The sequence below is a fragment of the Antedon bifida genome, chromosome 2 (genome assembly GCF_963402885.1).
Source record: "Antedon bifida chromosome 2, ecAntBifi1.1, whole genome shotgun sequence".
Classification (NCBI taxonomy): domain Eukaryota; kingdom Metazoa; phylum Echinodermata; class Crinoidea; order Comatulida; family Antedonidae; genus Antedon; species Antedon bifida.
Genome location: NC_136227.1, coordinates 27,510,635 through 27,527,894, shown reverse-complemented (window position 1 = coordinate 27,527,894; position 17,260 = coordinate 27,510,635). Strand labels below are relative to the sequence as shown.

Sequence of the window (17,260 nt, the reverse complement as noted above, 5' to 3'; positions counted from 1 at the left end):
GGATCACGTAGGTTAGAAAGAAAATTTAATATTATACAGACACAACACAAAAACATCCTTCCCACGACAGAAGAAAATGGCATAACATTGTGGAAAACGTCATGTCGCAAGATGAGAGGAATAACTGATAATAATGAGTAATTGTTTGGGAGTAGTTTTCCCTAAAGAGGTAGTTGTCCTGGGTCGTAGTTGTGCAGATGCGAAAATAAAAATATTCTGTATACTTTCGCTGGTTTCGTTATTTTTGTTTGCGTACATACAGAGAGTTGTTGATCCATTCCTTCACACATTAAAAAATAAACATATTCTGTGTTACTGTAGCGACCAGTAATCGACTATGGTGTAGCCATGATATTAATATTCAAGAAGACCATTAAAAAACGGCATAAAAATACAGTAAGTTGGTGATCCATTCCTTCACACATTAAAAAATTAACATATGTGTTAACAAAGCGACCAGTGATTGACCATGGTACAGCCATGATATTTAATATTGAAGAGACCTTTAAAAAAACAGGCCTAAAGCATTAACAATTCGAGTGACTCAAAGTAATACAAACAGTGTGGAATATTAGATGCATACATTAATTAAACAAGAAAACCAGTTACAATGGTGAGAGATAGGAACAGAAAATTAAAACCCCGGATTTAAAAACAAAAGGTCTCAAAATCTCCAAAATCCATAGTGCTAGACAGTGTGTGAAGAGGCACTTTGTTTCATCACCATGAACATGTTTGGCTTGGACTTCCACATTTTTCATTTCACACATTGATTATATTATTTTGCTTTCTTCTTCATCTTTCCTAAAAGTTTATATATTTCTCGTTTTGCTTTCTTCTGTCTTTCATCTTTCTTCTCTTCTAAAACAGACATCTTAAAAAAAAAGTTTTAAAAAGACCTTGATTATTTGTTTTCCTAAATTGTTTAAATAATTTATACCAAAAAAAATCATATTAAATTGGGATTAATAGATAAGATAAAACCATTATATTTATGCCATAAGTCTTTCCTAATGTGCAAATACAATATCGTCATATAAAGTAAAGCAACTCTTTTTTGTGTCTAGTGCATGACTAGGCTTACCCTAACACTATATATTTTTACACTGTTAGTAACATTGTGTTTATGTAAATATAGATGCCAAATCACCCATTGCAACCGACCTAATTGTCATGAGGCCAACAACTAAAAGTAACCACAAGGTTGTTATCTAGACAGGCTTAGTAACTTAGCTAGGCTTAGTAACTAATCTAAGCCTAGTACCCTAGCCTATCTAGGTAGCTAGCATAAATGATTCGCTTACCTAGACCTACATCACCAAATTAAATGCCAATAATGGACAAGGAAGCTTAACATTAAGTGCATTTGCATGGATTTGAAGAACAGAAGCAATGCTTGTCTTGTTGTCTCTCATAAATGATTGCTTTGGCCAAGCAAAATTATTTTATTATAAAGGCATAATAGAAGTTATAGCCTATCCCTTAATTGTGATGGGCATAAACCAGAGCGCACTCTGTCTACACTATTAAACTAGTTTGACAAAAAAAGTGTGATGTGCTAAAATATGGTAGTGATATGCCCAAATATGGTAGTGATATGTTGAATGCTTCATAGATGCTCAAACATGCAGCTGAAACTAGTCAACTGGATATTTTTTTGCAGTTAAAATTGATGTGGCAAAACATATGACACTGTCTTGTTGGCATAGATAGTGATACCAGGTCAAGTATAGGTATGACACACTATGTTCGTCAAAATATTTACTTAACTTACCTTCTTTTTATGTTCTTCTACCCTGGCTGCCATTCGGCTTCTCTCTTGACGTTTCCTTTCATTGTAGAGTGTAGTCATTTGATGTACCAGTGCTGCAGCCTTTAGTATTAAAAAAATGGGGATTTTTTGTTAATCATGGCTAGCAATAATTTGTTGTTAACCGATTCGGTTAATTTAGTTACTCTTGTAAATGTCTTAGAAGAATGTTTTGTATGTATTTTGGGAGTATTCTTGACGTTTTGAATTGAATATTTAATTTATCGCTCCTAGAAAATGGTGGATGTGAGATTAGGGCATGCAACTGGACAGTGCTTAGTTTGAATTGCCCTCATCCAACGCTTACCAACTCCCTGATAACCATCAAAAGCGCACAAACGCTAGCCATGTATGGCTTTCATTTTAGTATCTCACCTGTCTCTCCTCTGGCTCTCTAACTACAGCTCTCATTCGGCTAATTGCATTCTTTTTACGTTTGAATTTCTCTTGTGGTTTGTCCTTGAAAGGCAGCGCCCTCTGTAACTCTCTTGGAATACGCAACTCCCTAAACACCTTTGGTTTTCTTTCAATTGGCTGAAGTAAAGACATTAATATAAAATAATTAGATTTTAAAAAATAATCAAATAATCAAATAAGCAACATTTCATTTTTTTTAAAACTACTGGCAGAAATGTTGCATACCGTCAAACCTAGAAAAGAAGCCCATATACATTAGAACGTTGATTAGAATATGATTTCTTAGTCACCACTTGGGAATTCAAAAAATATCATTGTAATGCCGATTTTCAGGGATCCCAAAAAATACATACAAACATTCAGTTATTACATTGTTCGGTCTTATTATGAACAATTTCAACAATTTCATGTGCGGTTTTATTGCCAGCACCAGACTGGAGAATAAAAAGTATGGGGTTCGCCCCAGCACTATAGCAATTAAACAACATTATGTTGATCAAGATAATTCTGCAACTACTTTGTTCCAACAATGCACAATAGACTTTCACATTGTTCAGCAAAACCATGTCAGCCTTGTTACATAATATTGTTTGCTGGGGCGAACCCCATACTCCTTATCTTCCAGCTTGGTGCTAGCAATAAAACCGCACCACAGTTTTTAATACAATTTTACATAAAAGGGCTTCAAAATTTGATAACTGAATGTTTGTACTTATTGTGTTGGATCCCTAAAAATCAGAACCTAATGGTAACCAATGAAAATAATTGTTTGATCAGTTAGCAATCTCAGCTGAATAACAATGTCTACATGAATATTCAGTCCTATCAACTTTATTTTTTAAACATCATTAATTGCATATGATCAAACAATTGTACAGTCTTGACTTATTACATTGTACCAAACAAGGGTGCAGAGAATGTGAAATGGAGAATGCTTACTTTGTATAATGAATCCTTATTGACTGGTACAGACATGTTGTTGTCTTTCCTTAATTGTCCTACAGTTCTCATCCCAGTCCAATTGTCCTTCTCGCCTTTTGGTAGTAACAGTGTCTGTACCGGGTTGTAAAACTTTGGCATGAATACTGGTATCCAACCACGCAGGAATATAATGTCTACAAAAAGATATCATAATACATAATATAATCTTTTAGTTCAGAAATGTTGTTCTGTTGCCTCTCTCCAATTTCAGAAAATAATGTTTGTTATTCGTGCATACCTCACAATGAATGTGATAAAATTATAATCTTTATACAGTCAACCCTTCGAATACTGGACTCTTTGAAAACCAGAAACCCTCCCAAAACAAGACTTTTCTCAAGGTCCAAAAGGTCCCAAATTATTTTTTACCATTAAAAACATATTCTGAATACCAGACTTTCCTGAAAACCAGACATATTAGGCCACCCCAAAGGTGTAGGTATTGACTTGACTGTATAAAGGCTGTAACATGGTTTAAATAATAATACCTGAATTAAAGCACTATTAATGACTCGTTTGAGACACTAATTATACAATAGTATCCTGGAAAACAACAATACTATTTACATAATCAACATACCACTTTTTAGAATTTTGTCTTCAAATGAAGCACGGAAAGCGCCCTCAGGTGTCTTTATAGCTTTCTTGATCTGCCCTCTAATGCCGCTAACCGTTTTGACTGAGGCACCCTCAAATCTTGCCACCTCTAATGTTGTGTTAAACATGCCCTAAAGAAAATAATAATTTGAATATTAGACAAAACTAGAGATACTATGTTGAATAGAACATGAACCCAGTCAGAATTTTGTGACATTTGACCCTAAGCTTTAAACACTATGAATTTTATTTTATGCTATGAATTTAATTTGAAAAGCTTAAGCTGACTGGCTAATTTATTGTAATCTACCCAGTTACAAACATTATGAGATATATTGGGTGGGACCAACCCAATTTTAATCTCATTTTTAACTTTCTTCCAAAAAATTCTAGGATGACAATAACCAACCTTAATAAATGCAGTGTTCTTGTGAATCTTGATTGGTGTACCAATCAGTTTCAACTTCTTTACAATGTGTAGTGATTTGTCAATGTCGGTGACAGCTCCAGTGGCAGCTATACGAAAGCCAGGCTAGAACATTTAATACAGATTCATCAAAAGGTTGAAATAGTTATATTAGTTAAAGGGGATATCAAGATTACACATTTTTAGACACCTATTGATAGTATAGTAGACTGGGGTTTCCCTCTACTCTTTAAAAACATGAGTCGGATTTTTTGTGCACAAGCTAATTTTGTACAAGAAAATGTTTTTCTACCAGCAAAACCATGTCAGCCTTATTACATAATGTTGTTTGCTGGGGCGAACCCCATACTCCTTATCTTCCAGCCTGGTGCTAGCAATAAAACCGCACCACAGTTTTTAATGAAATTGTACATAAAAGGGCTTCAAAATATGATAATTGAATGTTTGTACTCATTGCGTTGGATCCCTAAAAATCAGAACCTAATGGTAATTAATGAAAATAATTGTTTGATCAGTTAGCAATCTCAGCTGAATAATAATGTCCACATAAATATTCAGTCCTATCAACTTTATTTTTTAAACATCATTGATTGCATGATCAAACAATTGTACAATCTTGATTGTAAGGTCTTTTACATACCATTCTACCAGCAACTGTCTGTAATGCCAAGAAACCTGTTCCTTGTGGGGTGATTGGTCCTGTGAAGTGAAGATAATTGGAAAATAGAAATAGTAGTTTATTTTATTATTTACATATTTTGATATTTATCTTATCTTAAAGATAAATGGATTTTTAAAAAAATCATTAATATGAAGTCTTTTGTTGTTTTTTGAGTTCCTAATTACGTAATAGTATTTATTATTTTTTTGTTTTGAGGTGTGTATTCATTACAAGCAATGCTTTCATTTAGGCTCCTCCACTTTATTTAAGTTATTAGTAAAGTGAAATAAAATTAAATGAAAATGATGTATTTTATAATAGAAAAGTGAACATTGCTCTAGTGGGGCTATTTTGTATTTTATAGAATGACAGGGTGACATTGGCCTCATAGAGAATTGTGCCTTGTGTATCTTGTATTTTTCTAGAAAGGAATAAATACTTCATTTTCTACCAGTCTCAGGTTAACGAGATAAGCCTCAATGAATGCAATATACATTCTAGGTTTTAATGTTTTTCCTCATTGACTGAAAGAATATCAAATTCAAGAAATTGCATTGTGCTAGTAGCCCACCCACTGAATGCAGATGGGGTTACTTTTGAGGACTGGCTGTATAGTAAATATATTACCCATTTCCAAATAAAGACATTGTCCCATACAATATAAAACTAGCTGTAAATAAGCAAGAAACATACCCCAGATGGTTGCCATGCAGTGCATATGTTCCGGGGTATACTTCAACAGACGCCGTCGACCGTTGTGATCCTCGATTGAAAATAATGGAATAGTCTGAAAACGACGCCACCCTAATGAGAAAATTAACGGGTCACGAGTCTTGAGAATCTTTGGATACCAACGATGTTTCTTTATTCGCATCTGTAAGAGGAATAAATTGTCAAAAATGCATTTAAAACAAAAAAATATTTACATTTACATTATTTCATGTAATTTTCTTAAAGGGGGATTCCAGGTTTCATTTCATATTAAACAATAAGAAATTCTAAACCTTCACTTCCCCTTTAAATCAACATTCATATATAAATAAATATTTCTAGTCTATCTCAGCTGAGTAAGGATGTCTACACTGTAAAAAAATTGACATCTTCAGTCCTATCAACTTTTGATAAACATCATCGATAGACTAGTAATTATAATGTCAAAGTTCAAACATTATTTTATTTTTAACATTTTTATTTTATTCAATTTTCAGGCACAAATAACAACGTATAAACATGAAAGCGGTGCAGCACCTTGAGGATTGCCATGAGTGCTGAGCACTATCAAATTGGCTCTCCATACTGCACTTCAAACGTATATAAAAGTGAAACAATAAAAATACCTGTACATAGCCAATATTCTCCTCACTACTTAGTAGTCCACCAATGACCATAGGATATGCAGGATCAAAATTGTTTACAAATTCACATGGCATGTTAGCCACCTAAAAATGGTAATTACAAAATTAGATTATTCTGACTTTTACAAGGGCAAGCCAATGAAAGCAAACTTGATGCTGAAATTAGTCTCAGGTTAACAAGATAAGCTCCATTGATTGTTGTTAATACAATGTCAGGTTTAAACTTTTTTGTTCATCATTGACTAATACAACATAAAGATAATATTTTTTCCGCATGTTACATGCTTGATATTTATTAATAAACATGACTATTGTAATTGCGGAAATAAGTGTACCAAGTGAAAATAGGATGTAATACTCACCTCAACACGCACATACATTCCTGGCCGAAAGCCTTCGTACTGTGTTCTAATATCATCATCCATATCTTCAAACTCTTTCCGATTCAACTGCAAACAAAACAAAATAAATCTTGAATAATTGATCGGATGTTCTTTGCCTTCTGATGCGAGCTAGACAGATTTTTTTCTTACTTATTCTATGTTAATCTGTGGGAATACTTTACTCTTTTTAAAACTTCAGTACAGTAGGAAATGTCATTTTCAATATAGTATCTTATCTAACATAGGCATCACGCTTGCAATATGATTGTTATGTTGTCTGCTTACCTCCTGCTTTATTATGCTAATTATTGCCTAAATACAACTGTGTAGTAGGTATATAAGTACTCTAGGCGTTGATAGAATTCTCGAAAGACATTACATGTCATGTAAAATTTAAGATGGTCTGCCTTTTCATTAAATGCTTTATTATTCCAATTCTCACTCGTAATTGGTGGTATTATACATGTTAGTATCTTCAAAACGGTGCCCCATCATAGCTTTTATGAGGTTAATCAATTCAAGCAATCATTCATGAGAGTACAGTTAAGGCCATTTTACACAGACGAGTGGTAACTGTAAGCGGTAATGGTAAGCAGAAAACAAAAATGTGCAATCTATGTTATTTCTTATAACCATTTATATAGAACGTGGAGCGACCGGGCAGATGCACAGAAATCCGCTCAGAATAGATACAGATTATACATGGGGCAAGCTATGCGGTTTTCCGCTTGTCTGTGTAAATTGCCCTTTACACTGCATAGATAATACTACATTTAAAGTACTCCTCTCAATAGAAACAGCAATGATAATGTACACACCTCTGCTTGTTGGTTCATCTGTTGTTTCAGATCATCATAGTATGAAGACCCGCCGTCTGCATTATCGTACGCAGCATCAAAAGCTTCCTTAAGCTTTTTCTTCTTTTCCAAAAACTTCTCCCGCTTTGTCATTTCTTTCTTCTGGTCTTCTTCCCCATCCTCTTTCTCGTCATCACCATCATCATTTTCTTCTTCTTCATCATCATCATCACTTCCAGTTGTCTTTGCTTTGTGAACAATACCAGTCTCTAAATCTTCAAAGTCTCCATAAACCTCATCTAAATAATTTTAAGTCAAAAATACATCAATTTCTCATAATTACAGCAGATTCTTGTCTTTTGATTGGACGATTGTGGGTAACATGACATAAAACTAAATGTGATGTAGCACATTCAATTGTGCATCTTTTATGTAAATCGAGTATTGCAATTTTGTTTTGTTCGTTCATCTTTGTTCAAATGGTTTAGGCCTTGGCCTACCTATATATATGCTTATATAAAATATGTTTTATATTCGTTAAATTTTACAAATAATTAAATTTGGTTAAAGATGAAAATGTGTTATAATTCATCTCCTGAACTTATTTGTACCATTTCACTCATAAACATTCAATATTTGCATATTCATGCACAGGGTATTTATCCTGCATATTTTGGGAATGTATGTACAGTGGATCAACAACATTTAACTAGTCTACTTACCATCTTGATCCAGCAAGGTCTTGGCATCTTCATCTGCAGACCATTTTCCAGTAACAAAACAATCAGCAATCATCTCCTTCAGCTATATCAAGAAAATGTGTAAATTATGTGTTGTTTTTGGTAATACAAAAAAAAAACAGCAGCAGAAACAAATCCACCACTTACAGCAACTTTACTTTTTTCATTATGCATACTAAATTCTATTATATAACACCTCAATTCCTGTCACATGGCATGCAAAAGTATACACTATTGAACGGTCATTCAATAGTATTTTTTTCATGCAAGAAAAACAAAATCTTTTCGCATTTGGAATATATTTTTTTTATACTGTACTATTGCTTTTGAAGTACAACATTGCCAACATGTCATAGTTGCTTTATAAAATTAAATGAAGATTTGACCGATACTTTTTAACCAGTTTCAGACTAATAGGGAAAACAATCATAGATTTGAAAGTTCAATCTCAATGTTCATGATGTCATCATTAACTGGTATTCTGTCTTTTTACTTTGTTTTTTAATTGGTTTTATTTGTCTAAATATTTCAAATTTGCATTATTCTTTATTTACTGTATATTTTCTTTATATAGCGTACTGCAATGATGTGAATAATGTATCATTATAAAAGAAATATCATTTTGTGCATAAACATATGTCTATTGTATGTCTTCTTTTATTTTTTCAACAAAACAGAAAATTAATGAAGTTAAACATTTAAAAACCTCTTCATTGGTCCAATCTCTAACTACATCTACTGGGAAGACTGAACTATCAAAATCATTCATTCCTTTTCGTTGTTTCTTTTCATCAGTAGATTTTCTTGAAACTGTAAACAATCCACCCAGCTCTTCCTCATCATCAGAATCATTTTCTGTATCGTCTACAAATAAAGAACAACCAAACTATCATAACAGTTCTACCAAGGCAATCTAACAACAGGACACTGAGCTCCCCTTGCCAAGATAGGAACTTGTAACAGTCCTTTGATCTTATGTCTGGCTGCGACAAATACCAACAGTACTGTTACTACTATATTCTCCACGGGGCGCGGTGTCTGTTAAGGGCGTGGAACTGATCGTGTCGCAGCCACAGGTAAACCCTTTGATCTCCGGGACTCAGCATCTTGCCTTGGTTCTACATAGATGGTCCAGTAAACACCATTTTGGGCAAGCCATTCCGTTTGCTTGGTGAGCAACGAAGCTCCAAGCTTTGAGCAAAGTGGGCTCGAAAAAACAATAGCACCAGTACAAGCTCTGTCTCTATATAAACATGTAGTGTAGTTTGTTCATGGTTAACAATTAATGAGATGGATGTATGCTTGATATTGACAGGTAATAAGCTCAGCAGAGGTAGCAGCAGCATATCAAAGTACATATGAATGTCAATAGCACTAACAAAGTGGTCATGAGCATGTGTTCAGGTTAGTCTCAGTTTAACGAGATATAAGCTTCATTGATTGGTTGTTACACAATCTCATTATAAATATTATTCCTCATTGACTATAAACACAAAACCACTATTATTGTAGAGATGCACAATGTACTATTTAGGCATACTCACCAACACCATACACCAATTTTCTTAGGTTGGGGGTGTCCTTCTGACGTTGAAGGAAAGCATCTGCTGCTCGTTGAACCATGTCATCTTTCCATCGTAGGTGACCTATATCAATGTTTTTCATATAGTTATGTTTACCACAAGCATTCTGTTTTTTTAAACATGCCTTCTTCAACTGTTATCGTTTATTTTTTTACCTACATCTTGTTAACTGTCTTTTTTTGAAAGTAAATAAATGTCACTTTGAATTCAATATCATATTTATTTCCACAATATAACAACATATAAGACAGAATAACATAATGATAAATATACAATCCTTGATCTACAACCCTTTAGATATAGACTCTTGTTGAGTATTGTAGTTTTGAAATACAATTTTCTTCATAAATAATATAAGGTAATGAACATAATTATTACCTGTACCAAATTCGTTCAAACTTTCTTCTTCAGAATCCATTCCTTCACCATCACTTTCTTCAGATTCTATTCCTTCTTTTATCTCTCTATCTTCAATATCATCTTCACTATCTGTATCATCTTCATCCTCTTCTTCTGCTTTTGTTATATTTTTCTTTTTATGTTCTTCCTTCGATCTAATATCTTTTACAGATTTTATTTTATCCTTGCCTTTTCTCATTTTTTTTTCACTAAACGTCCTTTGCTCATCCTGATTTACATTCATTTTCCTTTTCCGTTTGTTTTTTTCTTTTTCTAACTGTTTCTCCATATCACTGTCTTCATCCGATTCTTCTTCATCGTCACTCTTGACTTGCGATTTTTTAAGAGCTCCGGAGTTGTTAGGAAATTCATCATTATCTTCATCATCATCACTATCTACAAAAACCAATTCTTCTACATCCTAAAAAATAAAAAACATTATTTAAACATCAACATATTGTAAATAACTTTTGTAGTTGTTCAAGGGTCAACCAGCTTCCAATAAGCCTTGTGAATGGGAAAGCTTATAAAGTTAGATAAAAAGACAGCAGGTATACCCATTGATCGATATACTAAACTATTATTGTACTGTTCAGGTAAATTCAGGTGAGAGTCGAAAGCTTGATAGCCTAACCATGGTTATAAATGATGCAAATCAAATGGCACTCTCAGACATGTTCAAAACTTAATGTTTCAACCAGTTTCAGACTAATAGGGAAAACATTCACAGAGTTGAAAGTTCAATCTCAATGTTCATGATGTCATCATAAAACTGGTAATTAGCATTAAGTAAGTTCATCTGCATGTTAGTATATATAAACAATATATTAACTGGTATCTTATCTTTTATATTTAGCAGAGTACAATTGTGAAAGTAGTAATGAATTCAATGAAATAAATCACTGTAATGTAATGATTTTATATTGTCTGCAACCAATAACATGGGCATTATTGGTCTTATACATTTAAATTTCATCAAGAAAACTTACAACTTTTTGTCTTTTGTTTTTCGAAGTTGATGATTGAGATTGCTGGGATTTCTCTAGCTCCGGTTCATCTTCGTCCGACATATCATCTGAATCTTGACCCTGAAAAAAGCAAAAAGTTCCATATATACTATAAACATAACACAGCCTTATAAATAAAATTCTAGTAATTATAGATATTATTTTTTATTTGTACTGTACATATCCAATCTCAGACTAATAGGGAAATAAAATATCATAAAATGTGTTCACATTTCAAAGAATGCTATCATCATTGACTGGAAGTTCTTTTTTTAATGATTATTTAAAATTTATTTTAATTATAAAATAAATCACTAAAATTACTAATTGGTGTTTATTACGCATTTCATATTTCTATTTAATAAATACCAACCTCATCTTCTGATTCGTTACCAGAATCTTCATCATTGCTAACGTCCTCATCTCCAAATACCGCCCTCCGTCGGACTCTTCCTCCCTCGTTCACAACTTCCTCTTCTGGCATTCTGATTGGACAATCTGTTGAAACTTCTTCTGACGCAATAGGAGTGGATTCTGGGAAGTACGATAATTTACTGACTGCCATCTTGGCATCTACGGTCTGCTGGGTACCTATTAGGTTTGTGACAAGTTCATTCGATGGCCGTTGCTCTTCCTATGTATTAAGTAAATAATGAAATAATTAGAAAGAAAGTATAATATAATGACATCCTGATATCAAGCAAAAATGTTTTGTCCTTTTAATGTATAGTGCAATTATAATTTGGGTCTAGATCACACATAAATTCAAATTATTTGCATTTTCACTAGCAGTGTAATATAATATGGGACACCTCTATTTTGGGGACATCTCTATTTTGGGGGACACCTCTATTTTGGTGACACCTCTATTTTGGTGACACCTCTATTTTGGTGACACCTTTATTTTGGTGACACCTCTATTTTGGTGACACCTCTATTTTGGTGACACCTCTATTTTGGTGACACCTTTATTTTGGGGACACTTCTATTTAGGGGACACTTGTGGGAAAATGTATGTTTTACCAGGCACTACAGCTAACACTATCAAGGGAATACTTTGTTGGGTCCAAACAGTGTCTCCTTAATAGGTGTTCTATTGTATAGGATACATTGTATATTAATTGAAAATTAAAAATGTATATCCAATCTCAGGCTAATAGGGAAACAAACTTCATAGAATGTTGAAACATTCTCAAAGTTAATTTTGTCATCATAGATTGGAAAATCTGTATAATCAATCTAGTCAATAATATTGAAAACTGGAATGTCAAAAATTACAACTACAGTATGCATATATTACTGTACCTGAACTTGGCTGTGAGGTGCCTTGTTTCCCAAATCTATGTAGACAACATCTTTATCATAGACAATTCCACCCACTCCAGACAAAGGGGCATAGATAAGACGCTCTTTTTGATTTAACGATCGTTTCTTTTCTTTGTCTGGCAGAGGGCACGGGTCAGGAAGGTAACTGACATCTTTCACGTTAAAATCTCCACAACCTGGCAAGCAAAAATGTAAATGTAATTATTTTCGGACTGAAATAGTCGACCGGTGAATAAAACTTTCAATGAATAAAATTATTCTCCCTATTCCACTCATAAATAATCATTATTTATATATTTATTTATTATATTATTTCTATGCCTGATGTGTTTATATATTTATTTATCAGTTACATATTGAAACATTTTCTACAGACCTAACAAAGTTTCTCACATTTATTCAGCAATATATAAATATTTACATTGTTACAATATAGTAAGGATTTTACAGAGACAAGTAATTGTCTGTAGTCGTAAGACCCTTTGACAAAAATAATATCAGAAAGAAAAAAATACAAGTTGAATACTTTATAATTTTAATAACTTTTCCATAGATAGAATATACACTAATCAGGCCTTGTCTTTTTATATTGTAGGTGTGCTACAAATTGCACACCTCAATACATTCAGGATGAGTTGGTGTGTAGAAGTTTACCAAATTTAAGCATGTTGTAAATTGCACTCCTCAAGGGCAGTTTAGGTGAGTGATCGCACTGGCTCGCCTTAAAAGACAAGGCCTGACTAATAATCCTTCATATACCTGCTATGTGTATGTTGCTTCCATTTTTAAGGGGCGTGCCTCTGACGTAACCATAGAAACTGACAGTACGATCACAATTTGGTTTCTGCCGTACCTCCTCTGGGTCGGTTAAATCTTCCATCCTAAATAACAAAGGAGTAAAAACAGATAATCATTTTTAAAAGCGTAATTTCGTACTTGGTGTGATAATTATTATCGGTCGCCACAATCCATATTGATATTATCGTGAAAGTTATGAAAATTGTTATGAGGATCTTTAGATAGATGGAGCAGACGCTCTTAGAAAAGATAAAGATGTAACAGTTAGTTGTAGGATGAGCAAAGGTGGTACAGAAAGAAAGCGGAAAGATCGGATTGGAGAAATATGATGCACACGACATGTATTAATAGCATCAACAGTGATGCCCACCACACACAATGTTTGTATAAATTTGGCTATCATTCAAGGATTCATACATGCCATGTTATTTTGGATTTAGGTATTGTTATTTATGTTGAATAAAAGTGACAAATCAGTTAGAGGAACATGATGAGGCACAAGACAGGAAGAAGTGGAGAAATGGTGTGGGAGCATGGAATAATTTTCAGAACCTCTTGGGAATAGGGAGAAAATTAAATTTATAATTAAAAGACAATGTTGATATTACGCTTTACATCCAATCTCAGACTATTAGGGAAAAATTAATTCCCAGAACATTTAAATTCTCTGTGTACACTTTTATCCTCATTGATTGGACTAATTGTCAAATAAAATGAATCAAAATGTCTCAGATTGATCATTTTTAACTATTTTTTAGATCCTAACCTAAGTCTAGACCCTAACCTATATAGTCTAGCCTCTAACCTATATAGTCCAGGTTATAGTTTAGACTATATTAATCTAAAATTATCAATCTCATGCTCACCTATCTGCCAGAATGTATGGATGAGTTGTCCGCCAGACAAGTGGTCTGAACTTCATAACCGAGATGAATCGTCCCAGGTTATGGATCTCACGTTGCTGGTAGTCACTGTGAACCATCCCAGATAAATAGAATAACTTAGCACCCTGTAAATAAATATATCAAAAACTATATTAAGATTTGGTAATTTGGGGAGTTTAATTATCTAGTTAGATGCTCAAATAACTGAGAACACCTGTGAGCTAGCTGGTCTCTGTACCTTAAAATACTGGTAAACGGAATGCAGTTATGTGGGTTTATTTCTATGGTAGTTTTTAGCTTTATGGATTAGTTTCCCACAGGTGCCTTCAGCATATTGTTGGATATGTGCATTTAACAAATCTTATATTATTATTACCTATTTATGTGCAGAATTGAAAAACAAAAGACTGAATAATAACTATAATAACAAACAGAAATATTATATGAAATTATATAAAACATAATTTCTACCTTGATTGATATAGGTTCCTTTTTATAAAAATTAAGGTGAAAAATAGTAATGGAGTATCAAAATGACCAACATTATATTGGGAAGGTTTTAAACTACAATGTAATAACAAACCAACTTGAATAAAGTACGGAGAACAATGAGAAAAACAATACAAATCAAGCATATCATTACCTGGTATATTTCTGTCCAAAATCTGTTCTTTAATCGTTTCTTTGTCTTTTTTAAAGTTTTATTATTTTTCAGTTGGTCTAAATGAGTCAACACTCCCATGATCTTGGGAAAACCGTGAATCTGAACAATGTTTAGAAACTCGAACACTTCCATCTCAAATCCAAAACTGGCATCAACCAATAATAAGACCTATTTAAATTAAACGCAATTTAGTTTGGTACGTAGCAAACATATACAGCATCATGTCTAGTGATAATCAGTATAGTATCAGTCTGCTTACTAAAAGTGTTATTTCAATGCTTTTCTACTGTTCGGCTGAATGGTTTGTGCTTTAGATTGTCAATAATCGGTAGATCAGGATCCAAGCCCCACTGTTAATATTTATGAGTTAGATGTTATGATTGGTAATGTTGCTGTCGGCAAACATCACACTGCAGGCTGTTTAGTGTCGGTAGACAGCATATAGTACAACTATAGGCCTAGTAGGAAATTGAAGCCCCACATGGTCTCTTTTAAGCATTAAGAAGTATGCTACAGTATATAGGCCTAATGGTTACTATTGGATAATTATTTACTCTAATTAATTCATTTTTACACTTACCAGGTCAGCAATTTTTGCGAGGTCAATCATACTATTAACATCATTATTGCACTCTATAAATGTCAAGCGACGTTTCTTTCCTGGAATAAGAGCAACAAACAAATATAAATAATGATTAATTTACAATATAACACATACCCACATAAAACCGTGTAAAATGTTTACAGACTTCTACTGAGAGATGGTTTGTATAATTTGGACTGTGTGCAATCATTTTCAAATAACTGCATGTAAAAAAACAAATATGGCTCTCCTGATTCAGTTTGCTGGACGAATCCGAGAATATGCAAGTGATTTTTCCTAGTTTTTTTGCATATTATATTTCAAGTATTATAAATTACCTGAAACTATTGTAACAGGTCCCTGTATCGTGACCAAATTTTGCCGTGTATAGTTTCGTATCAAGCACCTGATAAGTGTGGACTTGCCAACTTTTGGGGGACCAACAACAGCGATAACAACAGGTGGTGGCTCAAGGGGCATTCTGTCAACCAGTGGTATATGGTGGCGCTTTGACTGCAGGTCCATGTTTCTGTTATAATAATTCAATTCATACATATTTATTTAAATACAAACAATAATACTGGATTCATACGCTACATTTTATTGATTCCTCTCCGCAAACTTTCAACATATACATTGCAATAAATAAAAATGATATAAATTCTGCAGACCTAAACATTTACAATTTCAAGAAATAAATATTTTGAAATGTTTTCCAATGTCCCCTTTTCCCTTTATACAGTTATTTTCTAGTTGATACCAATTTTAAAAAATTCAGTAAACCATAAACTGGTTAGGGTTATCTTTAATGTTAATCACTTGGAATAGTTAATTAAACTGGTTTTAACTGGATTTTCTCCTGGGTTTGTCAGTTTATAGTTCACTTTAATAGTTACCACCACATTTAAAATAGTATAGTAGTAGCTATGGTCATTCATGATTTTATTGTATTTAGGCCTAGTTAGTATTTGTTAGTGTTAGTTAGTAAATGTTTGTGGTAGTTAGTATTTATTTAAATGATGAATGTAAGTTTGATAAATAAAATGTACTCTACTCTACCGTCTAAAAGACTTTGCCATGTTAGCAGCTGAATGGAAGGCAAACGCCTTTGGGTTGCGTTGACGATCCGTGAGATTTTCATCTTGTTTTTTGTTTTTGTTCTTTTTCTTTTCTGCTTTGCGTCCTGCTTGTCGCTCACGATGGTTCTTTGGTGCTGGGGTCGTCTCCATCATGCAGTTTTATTTATAATTTCTAACCTTTGTATAAAAGTAAGTACATTTTTATTAATAAATTAAGAATTTATTATACAAATACTGTTTTAATAAAACTATGTTTAAATGAAATATTTGAAATGTTTTGGCCTCTAACTAGTAATATTAGTTGACCCTAACTTTAGCCTACTAAAGGCATAGATTTTAGTTAGTATAGGCCTACCTAGGCCATAGTAATAAGGTTTATCACAAATAGCATGCCTAGCCTAGGCTACCTGGGCCTATTCGATCCTACTAACTAGCCTATAAGCTAGTCTGGCTGGGGGCCTACTCGGCTTGTTCGGGTGAACTCCTTCCTCCTAGCCTTCCTAGCTAGGCCTAGCCAGCACATAAACAACAGTAGAAATGCGAGCGATGTACCCTATAATATAGTTTTACCTAAAAGCAGAGCCACAATAAATTGGTGTAGTTGTTGTACATTTCGTAAACGTGTTTATAGGCAGGCTATACAGTACTCTGTACACCACACGACACAAAAATGTGGAGTCCTGTGGACCGACCACGTGTGTGCGTTTGCTTGCGTCGTCGCCTGTGTGAAAATCAAAAGACAGCCCTCAACTATTGAGGGCTCTCTTTA

General features: G+C 33.5%; 1 protein-coding gene across 1 annotated transcript; it reads right to left on the bottom strand.

The window, feature by feature from the left end:
- Positions 1-269: 269 nt before the first annotated feature.
- On the bottom strand, positions 270-17,203 carry LOC144858870 (ribosome biogenesis protein BMS1 homolog). The gene is made up of 25 exons (XM_078715006.1): positions 17,062-17,203; positions 16,472-16,668; positions 15,751-15,941; positions 15,410-15,489; positions 14,809-14,997; positions 14,148-14,290; positions 13,243-13,364; positions 12,463-12,659; positions 11,531-11,791; positions 11,140-11,238; positions 10,130-10,571; positions 9,713-9,814; positions 8,875-9,032; positions 8,151-8,232; positions 7,450-7,727; positions 6,611-6,697; positions 6,231-6,332; positions 5,587-5,767; positions 4,873-4,931; positions 4,215-4,337; positions 3,789-3,936; positions 3,167-3,342; positions 2,186-2,344; positions 1,775-1,873; positions 270-874 (listed from the first exon to the last, which is right to left on the bottom strand). Exons 2-25 carry the CDS (start codon positions 16,642-16,644, stop codon positions 779-781), a joined length of 3,747 nt encoding a protein of 1,248 aa, XP_078571132.1. The 5' UTR covers positions 16,645-16,668; positions 17,062-17,203; the 3' UTR covers positions 270-778.
- Between the last annotated feature and the right edge of the window lie 57 nt (positions 17,204-17,260).